This window comes from Colobus angolensis, unplaced genomic scaffold (genome assembly GCF_000951035.1).
Source record: "Colobus angolensis palliatus isolate OR3802 unplaced genomic scaffold, Cang.pa_1.0 Scaffold161, whole genome shotgun sequence".
Classification (NCBI taxonomy): Eukaryota; Metazoa; Chordata; class Mammalia; order Primates; family Cercopithecidae; genus Colobus; species Colobus angolensis.
The window spans coordinates 3,233,258-3,244,779 of record NW_012114722.1 but is presented as its reverse complement, the minus strand read 5'-3'; the positions used below and the strand labels follow the sequence as shown (position 1 = coordinate 3,244,779).

Sequence of the window (11,522 nt, the reverse complement as noted above, 5' to 3'; positions counted from 1 at the left end):
AAAAAAAAAAAAAGGCATTACACTATACACAGTCCTTTATGGTGATCTATTTATAAACTTTATGAACTCTTTTTTTTTGAAACTGAGTTTCACTTGTTGCCCAGGCTGGAGTGCAATGGTACAATCTCAGCTCACTGCAACCTCCATCTCCTGGGTTCAAGGAATTCTCGTGCCTCAGCCTCACAAGTAGCTGAGATGACAGGTGTGCACCATCACGCCTGGCTAATTTTGTATTTTCAGTAGAGATGGGGTTTTGCCATGTTGGTCAGGCTGGTGTCTAACTCCTGACCTCAGGTGATCTGCCCGCCTCGGCCTCCCAAAGTGCTGGGATTACAAGTGTTAGCTACCGCACCTGGCCTATAATCAGATTTTTAACAGGATTTTTTAGTCTATGTCTTGAACTATTTTAAAGTATTATGTTGAACCCAAATGAAAATTAATACATGCATTCCATATTATCCTTGTTAATGTTTCATATTTGTAAATACTTGTCAATGCGTATTCATCACATAATGTGTGGTTTGTAAGGAAATTTCACATATTTTAATATTATTTTTAAAGTACATTTCTTTGAAATGTTAATAATTTCTAACTAAAAATTACCCAAACTAAATGGAAAAATTCATGTTTTGTTTTTAGCATTAAGAGGAATCTTTCCTGACAGGTTTTGAAAAGTGGAAATGCTGTCTATATTTTAATAGATTGTATATTTGTGACTTCCTTTTATTTAAATGGGTAATTATGCCAGGTTGTTAACTAAAGCTTGTGTGAAGGTTAAGTGGATCTCAAGTTGATTTTTCCACGTTCTTCAATCCAGCAGTAATGATATTTAATATTTCAGGCTTTTAAAATGAAAATTTTAAGTAACTAATGTACTACCTATGAAGATGAAAAATTGTAGCAGCTGATTTGACTCAAGTATCTATGAGCTGTATAAACTCTTCATTCCCCAGTGCTCTGCTAATGCTTATTCTAGTTCTAATGGAACAAGTTTTTTGTGGTAACGATTACTCCTTACATCAAAATCAAGTAAAATGATAAACAGTTTTCTACACATAGCATTGATGAAGTGATCCTATTTTGCCAATAGGATCAGTTAGAGGGCAAGGAGGTATAACACCTGCCTTCAGCTACCTGAAATAGTCAAAACCAATATAAATGTACATTAAAGTATAAAGAAAATAACTTACTCTCTATTTGGGTATAAGCCTATGGAGGAATTACAACTGTCTCAGGTTGAATTTTAAGTCCATACTGTTAGTATATTACTAAGGAATATAATCTAGAAATTCATATATAGTCACACAAAAACATAGGTGATAAAAGCTTTAAGAGAATTCTATAGAGTACATAAATACCCAAGTAATTCTGATTACTGTTTCCCTAGGTGAAATTTTCAATGAGTTAGTATAAAAATGCTTTGTGGGCTGGGTGCAGTGGCTCACACCTGTAATCCCAGCACTGGGAGGCCTGGGCAGGCAGATCACTTGAGGTCAGCAAGGAGTTCGAGACTAACCTAACCAACATGATGAAACCCCATCTCTACTAAAAATAAAGAAATTAGCTGGGCATGGTGCTGGGCACCTGTAATCCCAGCTACATGGGAGGCTGAGGCAAGAGAATCACTGGAACCTGTGAGGCAGAGGTTGCAGTGAGCTGAGATCATGCCACTGCCCTCCAGCATGGGCGATAGAATGAGACTCTGTCTCAAAAGAAAAAAGGAAATAAAAATGCTTTGTGGGACTTATGATAAATGTTTTATAAATTAACTTTCCAGATTCATGACTGAGACCAAACTGATTTCACATTAATAACATTTTCAAAACATTAGCATTTTACCTTGCAGTGTTTTAAAATGCTGCACACATTTTAGTTTATAAACCCGCAAAAAACACTTCTGTTAGGGAGAAGATGATGTGATTTTAGCTTAGAGTTATCTTGAATAACTTCATGCTTGAAAAATCAGAAATATTTGTCTTTGTAGAACAAGGAATTTGGAAGGAGACTAGTAAAAGGAAAATTGCATTGAATTTCTTATTTTCCTCTCATACTTGACAAGTTTATATGTATTAGATATGTCCCACTTCACCGCCATAAGGTTATATTTATTTTAGGTTATAAATTACTCTGAATTACCTTCATCTTGGAAGGTCCATTGTTTTCCCAGGGTTCTTCTCTTTAAATATTTCAAGGACTTCCAAAGTTGTTTAAACAGATGGGAAGAGGTCACTCTACATTTCGATCCTGGAATAGTCTAATCATCCTCCCCAGAGTGCCCTGTGCTTTGAAGCTTTTCTAGTTGTTGTCACTCTCTCCTGTAGCACCAAATGCCAGGAAATCTGGATATTCAGGAGCAAATGCCCTTTGGCTGCTGATCTTACCATTGCCTTCAGTAGTTTCTCAGGGAACTGTGTTAGGAGAGGTTCTAGCATTCGTTATATAGTGTGTCCATAACCAGCTTTCCCATATCACCCTAAATATGGCCATAGACTTCTCCCTCAGTGCTGCCAAAACACAACTAAGGGCAGGCTGCCTGACCCAGTCACACCAATCATAATGGTCTACAATACACTTTCTTAAGTCTCAGTTATATTCAATCTTAACCCCAAGTAAGGAGTAACAGTAACCCAGGTCAAATCTCTACTGATGAGACAACTTTTCTCCTCCTTCTCCATAGACAGGGTCCTGTTAAAGATATACCCACTTTATAAAAGGAAATCTACAGGTAGATGTAAAGATACCTTGTATCTCTAGGACATGAAAATGTCATTCTGTTTCTAGAATCAAAGCTGCCTGTAAGCCACCAAATAGCCTCGTTGTTTTTTTGTTTTCTTGTTTCTTTTGAGATGGAGCCTCACTCTGTCTCTGTCCCTCAGGCTGGAGTGCAGTGGCATGATCTCGGCTCACTGCAACCTCTGCCTCCCAGGTCCAAGCCATTCTCCTGCCTTAGCCTCCCGAGGATCTGGGATTACAGGTAACCTCCACCACACTCGGCTATTTTTTGTATTTTTAGGAAAGATGGAGTTTCACCACATCCAGGTTGATCTCGAACTCCTGACCTTAAGCGATCCACCTGCCTTGGCCTCCCAAAGCGCTGGGATTACACACGTGAGTCACTGTGCCTGGGCAAGTAGCCTTTCGTGAAATACATTTTATAGTAAGTTAATTTTTTTTGTGAGGCATCCCACTACATACATTTAACTCTTATTTATACTGGGTATGGTGGTAGATGGGCCCAGATACTCAGAAGGCTGAAATGAGAGGATTGCTTGAGCCAGGAAGTTCTGGGCTATAATGTGTCAGGCTGATTGGCATTCACACTAAGGTCCACATTAATATGGTGACCTTTCAGTAACGGGGGACCACCAGGTTGCTTAAGCAGGGGTTACCTAGCCCAGGTCAGAAACAAAGGAGGTAAAAACTCTCGTGCCGATCAGTAGTGGGATTGCACCTGTGAATAGCCACCACACTCCAGCCTTGGCAACATAACAAGATTCTGTCTCTTAGAAAAAAATAAAAAATAAAAAGACTTATTTTCTTTAAACCGTATTTTTTTTTTTTTTTTTTTTTGAGACGGAGTCTTGCTCTGTCCCCCTGGCTGGTGTGCAGTGGCGCAGTCTTGGCTCACTGCAAGCTCCCCCTCCCGAGTTTACGCCATTTTCCTGCCTCAGCCTCCCGAGTAGCTGGGACTACAGGCGCCTGCCATCTCGCCCGGCTAGTTTTTTGTATTTTTAGTAGAGACGGGGTTTCACCGTGGTCTCGATCTTCTGACCTTGTGATCCGCCTGCCTCGGCCTCCCAAAGTGCTGGGATTATAGGCGTGAGCCACTGCGCCCAGCCTAAACCATACTGTTAATTTCTATTCTCTAATATAGGAGCTAAACAAAAGACCAGTTTTAAATTTTATCTATTGTATTAGGGTTCTCCAGAGAAAAAGAATATGTACACACACACACACACACACACACACACACAGACACACACACATACGCACACACATGGAGACTGAGACATCTCGTCATCTAACTTCCAACCCTCTTCATGCTAAAAAACCAGGAAAACTGATGGTATAGTTCCAATACAAATCCCCAGGTCTGAGAACCAGGGGAGCCATTTGTTTATGCTCCAGTTGCAGTCCCTTGGCACAAAAAGCAGGAGTGTCAATGTCCCAGGGCAAGAGAAGATGGACGTCTCAGCTCCAGAAGAGAGAGAGAATTCACCCTTCTCCACTTCTGTGTTCTGTCTTGGCCCTCAACAAATTAGATCATTTCCCACCCACATTGAGCAGGGTGATCTTCTTTACTCAGTCTATTGATTCACATGCAAATTCTTCCAGAAACACCCTCACAGGCACACCCAGAGACGGTGTTTCACCAGCTATCTGGATGTCCTTTAACCCAGTCAAATTGACATAAAATTAACCATTACATCTACTAAAATATCTACTAGAGTAACATTCAGGTCTAAAGACACAAACTTAATTTAGGCTGACCATCATTCTACTGATAAACATATTCACTATTACATATATAGCTTTAAAATAAATATGATTGAAGCCAACCTTGTTATTAAAATGTATTTAAGACGTTCAGATTGATGAAATGAGGGAATTAAAATGCGTTCTCAAATACAGTTAAATAGTACTGCAAAAATATTCTCAGTTAAATGAGTTTTGCTGTGAAATTGATTTATCTTAAGATTCATAAAAGGGATTTCAGGTTTTTAAGTACTCAAGTCAACCCATGACCCAGCCTTCAGTGAGGTCATTCTATGCAGTGTTAGAATGAGCCTCTACTCCTTCAATAAATATTTCTTAAGAACTGTATAGCTTACTGGTTAAGAACATGGTTTCTGGTGGCACACTCAGTTTATTTCCATTTTTGTGACATACTAGCTGTGTGACCTTATGCAATTATTATTATTATTTTTTTTTATCTCAGAAAGCTGTTGTGAAGATTAAATGAGTTAATCCATGGGAAGTCTTCCACAGCGGCTCACACAATTTATTTTTTAAAAAGGTTAGGTACAGTTACATTGTCATTACTGTTGATTCTCATTTCTTTTGTTACCGCTGCTATTTCTTCTATGTGCCAGGCACACGTCTAGGTGTTGATGAGTCAGTGATCAATTAGAGAAGGTCTACTTTCGTGGACCATATTTTTAAGTAGGGAAAGGTAGGCAATAAACAGATTGAAATAAGGAATAAGAAAAATAGACAAAAGAGATAATGTCAGATAGTGATTAAGTTCTCAAATGAAATAAAATAGGCCAGAGTAACAGTGATGGGGATGGATATTTTAGATTGGATGGTTGGGGCAAGCCTCTATGAGGAAGTGGCATTTAAGCTGAGACTGAATGGCTTGGTGGGAAAGAAACAGCCTAGGCAGAGAGAATAACAAGTGCAAAGGTCCTGAGCTGTCTGTGACCTTGTTATGTCCAAGGAACAGAAAGGAGGTTGATGTAGCCAGGCATAGTACTTTAAAGGGAGGATGGCATGAGTTTACATTGCAGGGATGGGTAGAGGACAGATCATATAGAGCCTTATAAATCATGGGAAAGACTTTGGATTTTCTTCCAAGTGTTGTAGAAAGTTATTAGAGGGTTTTCAGAGAGGAATTTACATTCGAAATATCAACAGGTATCGTTTTTTTAAAAATTCAAGTAGAGATGATATGTAGATAGTTGATTATAAAAAGTGTGTGTCTCAGGGGAGAGATTGGGCTAGGAGAGATATAAATTTGGGCATCATCAATATAGATGATATTTAAAGCTTTCATGCGCATCCGTGTGAAGAGACCACCAAACAGGCTTTGTGTAAGCAACAAGGCTGTTTATTTCACCTGGGTATAGGCGGGCTGTCTGAAAAGAGAGTCAGCGAAGGGAGATAGGGATGGGGCCATTTTATAGGATTTGGGTAGGTAAAGGAAAATTACAGTCAAAGGGGGTTGTTCTCTGGTGGGCAGGGGTAGGGGTCACAAGGTGCTCAGTCGGGGAGCTTTTGAGCCAGGAAAAGGAATTTCACAAGGTAATGTCATCAGTTAAGGCAGGAACAGGCCATTTTCACTTCTTTTGTGGTGGAATGTCATCAGTTAGGGCAGGAACAGGCGTCTGGATGTGTACCTGCAGGTCACAGGGGATATGATGGCTTAGCTTTGGCTCAGATGCCTGACAAAAGCTATGTGAATTGCTGAAATCCATTAGACAGAGAATGCAGATAGAGGGCTCAGGACCAAACCCTCTACTCTAACATTTTATAGAAGTTGCCAGAAGAGTCCAGGCACGGTGGCTCACGCCTGTAATCCCAGCACATTGGGTGACCCAGGTGGGTGGATCACCTGAGGTCAGGAGTTCAAGACCAGCCTGGCCAACATGATGAAACCCCATCTCTACTAAAAATACAAAAATTAACTGGATGTGGTGGGCTGTGCCTGTAATCCCAGCTACTTGGGAGGCTGAGGCAGGAGAATTGCTTGAACCCAGGAGGTGGAGGTCGCAGTGAGCTGAGATCACGCCACTGCACTTCAGCCTGGGTGACAGAGTAAGACTCCATCTCAAAAAAACAACAAAACAAAGAAAAAAAAAAAGTTACCAGAGGAGAGGAAGTGAGAAAGAAAACTTCATTTCTGTGTCACAGAAATTAAGAGAAGTAGCTAAATGTGTCATATGCTGCTGAGACCTAAAAAGAAAAATAAAGGAGTGAATATTGGATTTTGCCACATGAAGGTCACTATTATTGTAAACAATACATTTCTATATGAAAAGAACTAGGTGTCATTCCATGGATTATTACAATGTCTGTGTTCTAACCCTAAATGGATAGCTGCCTTTTGTCTAGCTTCCACAACTGTAAAATTTGAATGGTAATATTGCTCTGCCTTTTTGAAAAGGTTGTTATGAAGAATATGGGATATAATGGAAGGAAATGTATATAATAAGTGATAAAGTCTTATACACATGCAAATTGATGGTGGTAGAATTATTGTACTATTGGATTATAAACTTCTTCAGGGTAAAGATTAAGGCTTTAATGATCATTCTATCGACCACAATGCTTAGCATGATACCATCCCAGTATCTTGTATTTAATGACTGCTCAAAAAACAAAATAAAAATTTCCCATATGAAGCCAGGTGTGGTGGCATACATCTGTAGTCCCAGCTACTTGAAAGGCTAAGGCGGGAGGCTAAGGCTTGAGCCTGGGAGTTCGAGGCTGCAGTGAGCTAGGATCCTGCCACTGCACTCCAGCCTGAGTAACAGAGCAAGATCCTGTCTCTAAAAAATAATGCAGATAATTTAAAATAAATGGTAAGTTTTTAAAATTTCCACATTAAATACAGGGATGATATGGAGTGATGTCCACTTCTTTTCTTACCTGCAGTCCCATGTAGGATTTGGTGACATGGTTGCAATTGTGAAAAATTTCAGTGCTGACTCGCCAGCCATCTATCCCTTTTACAAAGTAATCTCTTTGAAGATAAGTGAAGGATTTAGAGATTGGACTGCTTTCCATTTGTTATTTTGAAGATAAACCAGTCTCAGAATTTTTCAGATTTCCTCACTTGGGTACAGAGACAGTTTCTGAAACCAGTTTTTGTTCTATAAGAACAAATTTATGAAATTCGGTATCACTACATGGACATGTTTTAGCTGGTGAAAAATTGTGTTATGATAAATGGGGAACATACACATTTTCCCTTTTTTGTTATCTTTGGTTTTTTCTCTATGTTGTACAGATGTTGAGTTTTCTGCAATATACAAACAGTTTAGTAATTTGCATTGCAAATAGATTACAAGTAAGTGACCTTTGCAAAGTGTTTCTGCCTAGCAAGTCCCTGGAATGCATCTATTTTATTTAGGGAAGAGAGGCTAGAAAACAGAAATGTCACTTTCATTCTTTGCTAAAAAATGAAGAGTCTTCTTTCTGCTATGCTTAAATATGATGCTAAACATTTTCTTAAAAACCAATATATATATGATGACAGTCTCAAAGGTAAAAATCAGAATGTTTTTATATGTGAAGCATTACATACCCTTTCATTGCTAAAAAGAAAGTAGAGTCTGTCAGAAATGTGTTTGTTCTTTCGGGTCTATTGACATAAAAATGGGCTTGAGGATTGAAAGATTTAATGTCACTTGTCAGCATGAAAGGGGCTGTTGTGTTGTTAATGTGAATGCTAATACTTATGTAGCATAAAAAAATAACATAGGAAGTGGGCATCTCACTTTTAAAATCATGGTGTATTCCATAAGTGTCAGCTGCAAAGTAACTTTCCAGAAATGGTCTGATTTCCCCATTGACTTTCATTATAGAACTAGAGCTGTGTTCCCATGGAAAATAAATTTGGCCCCAGGTTATAATAAAACACAGTGAAGAATTCAGAAAATCTTATAAAGTCAAGTTTTTCAAGGCACAATTATCAGTACTTGATAAAATAATAGTACCACAAAATATTAATACACTATAGTAGATCTTAAAATAGTATGCCCCAGACTGCACCATTATTTTTCTATACAATTCCAAGTCAATTACTTTTCCATCTAAAGAAATTTTACTTCTGTGATCATTATGAATTTTTAATGGATTTAACTCTAATTTTAAACTGTTGATTTTGTTTCCTTTCTTCTTTATGGTTAGTCCACTTACCTTTTTCTAAAACATTCTTATCCATAACAATCAAAAGTTACTAGCCATAGAATAAAGACCAGGAGGAAATGCTCCAAAATGTTCACAATACTTGTTTCTGAGTGGGAAATTTTAGTTGATTTAAGTTTTTAATTTCTAAGTTGTAAAAAAGGGTCATTTATATCTTCTATAATCAGAAAAAATGTATTATAATTTCTTTCTATAAGTATAAATTTATATATAGTGAGATATCTTTAGTAGGACACATTTATATATTTTGTTCATTTTATGATTTGGTAATGGTGGTTGTTAAAATCATTTATTCCTTCAAAATTTTTTTAAAACTGGTAAAATTAGTTTCTGGAGATAATAGCTTCTACTTAATTTTCTAAAACATACTACTCAAAGTGTGGGCCTGGACCAGGAGCATCAGCATCACCTGGAAATTAGTTAGAAATGATAATTCTTAGGCCCCTGATCTGGGGCCCCAGCAAACAGCTATTTGTGTTTTAACAAGCCCTTTGAGCGATTAAGGTTCTAAAGATACAGAAAATTCTCTCTAGAGCTACAGCAAATTTTCTTTACCTCTCTTTCCTTCTCCCTCTCCCTCTGTGTCTCTCTCTCCTTCTCTTCATCCTCTCTTCTCTCTCCCCCGTTCCCTCCTTCTCCCACTTCCTCCTTTCTTGCCAGGCCACTTTCTTTTCTTTATAGAGGAAAAGCAGTTTCTCTTCTCACCCAGTGCTGGGTTTGTGGCTGAGACCTCTAAAACAAAAGACAGATTAACAAGAGGAAAACTTATGGATTTATTTAATATAAATTTCATGTGACACAGGAGCCCTCAGAAATGAAGACCAAAAGAAATAGGGAAACTTGTATATTTGTATGATTAGGTTTGATGAAGAGTGGACAGTGGGGAAATATAATTGGACAAAGGGGGTATGATCTAATGGTAATAAGCTGGGGGGACTTAGCAAGGCATATTTGTTCAGATTCTTCTCTGTGTCCATATGTCTCCAGAGATAAGGACATTCTTTTCCTTCAGGTATAGGAAGAGCAGCTCTGAAATGAGGGTCTTATAACCTACTTCAGAGGCAGTTAAGAGAATTACTTTCTTGTGCTTCAGGAGAAAAGGATTAGAAGAAGATCAGAGAGATTTTCCTGCTTTTGCTGATTTCTCAAATGCCAAGGTGCTATATTTTGGGGAAGTGTATCTTGAACCCCATCACCTTCTTCCTTCTCTCTCTTCCTTGTGTGGGTTATGCATATATGTATACACACACACATATATAACACTCATATGCAGAATTCACTATCACCTCTTTTTTTTTTTGAGACGGAGTCTCACACTGTTGCCCGGGCTGGAGTGCTGGGGCACGATCTTGGCTCAGCACAACCTCCACCTCCCGAGTGCAAGCGATTTTCCTGCCTCAGCCTCCCAAGTAGCTGGGACTACAGGCGCATGTCATCATGCCCGGCTAATTTTTTTGTATTTTTAGTAGAGACGGGGTTTCACTATGTTGGCAAGGCTGGTCTCAAACTCCTGACCATGTGATCTGCTCACCCCAGCCTCCCAAAGTGCTGGGATTACAGGCGTGAGCCACCACACCCGGCCTCACTATAACCTCTATCTCTATTTATATAGAGATATATATTAAAAAGATAAAAAATATATATATATATAATTTTTTCTTTAAGTTTTTTGTCACTGTTTGTTTTCTACCTTACTCATAAAAATATATGAGGCCATTTTCTGGTATTTATGCCTATATGCTTTTATTTAGCAAACATTTTCTAACAAATATGTTCCGTGTGGTTACATATTGAATAGTTCTGCCTAATTTAAAGATCTTCAAGTCTCACTAACCAATATAATGACTCTAGCAAGTTATTTTGGGCTAAAATGTGTCTTCCTCAAAATTCATATGTTAAAGTCCTAACCACCCTGTACCTCAGAATGTGACTATATTTGATCATAGGGACTTTAAGGAAGTAATTAAGTTAAAATGAGCTGATGATTGTGGGCCCTAATCCAATATGTCTAATGTAAGAAGAAGCGATTAGGATACAGACAGAGGAACGACTATGGAGAGACCTCAGAAGAAATTAAACCCACTAGACCCTGATCTCAGACTTCTAGCCTCCAGAATTGTGAGAAAATCAGTTTCTGTTGTTTAAGCCACCTAATCTGTGGTATTTTACCATGGCAGCCCTAAAAAACTAATAATGCACAAGTATTTGTGCATTACTAATATATTTATAGAAGTGATGATTTAATTCAATCTTAACATCTAGTGATTGCATTTAAAAGGTACTGTTGGGTCATGTTCCTTAACAAAAAGCTACAGCTTTACGAAGAGTGCCAGAGAACAGTATGAAAAACTCTCCACCATGCACAACAACATGATGAAGCTCTATGAGAATCTCGGAGAATACTTCATTTTTGACTCAAAGACAGTGAGCATAGAAGAGTTCTTTGGTGATCTCAACAACTTCCGAACTTTGTTTCTGGTGAGTAATACATCTTAAAGCATTGCAAGTCCTGTTGCTTATATTTCTGAATGTCTTCCTTCTATTGTTGTTATATGTTCCTATTGACTATATTCATTTCTTTTTTTTTTTTTTTTTGAAACGGAGTCTCGCTCTGTCGCCCAGGCTGGAGTGCAGTGGCCGGATCTCAGCTCACTGCAAGCTCCGCCGCCTGGGTTTACGCCATTCTCCTGCCCCAGCCTCCTGAGTAGCTGAGACTACAGGCACCCGCCACCTCGCGCGGCTAGTTTTTTTTTTTGTACTTTTTAGTAGAGACAGGGTTTCACTGTATTAGCCAGGATGATCTCGATCTCCTGACCTCGTGATCCGCCCGTCTCGGCCTCCCAAAGTGCTGGGATTACAGGCTTGAGCCA

General features: G+C 38.7%; 1 protein-coding gene across 4 annotated transcripts in view; it reads left to right on the top strand.

Moving 5' to 3' along the window:
- The window catches only part of DIAPH2 (diaphanous-related formin 2), a 940,316-nt gene that overhangs the window by 663,191 nt on the left and 265,603 nt on the right, over positions 1-11,522 (top strand). For all 4 annotated transcript variants that reach the window (XM_011937272.1, XM_011937270.1, XM_011937273.1 and 1 more), the window contains one exon: positions 10,966-11,130. In XM_011937272.1, the coding sequence (XP_011792662.1) occupies positions 10,966-11,130 (165 nt within the window). The remainder of the gene's footprint in view (positions 1-10,965; positions 11,131-11,522) is intronic.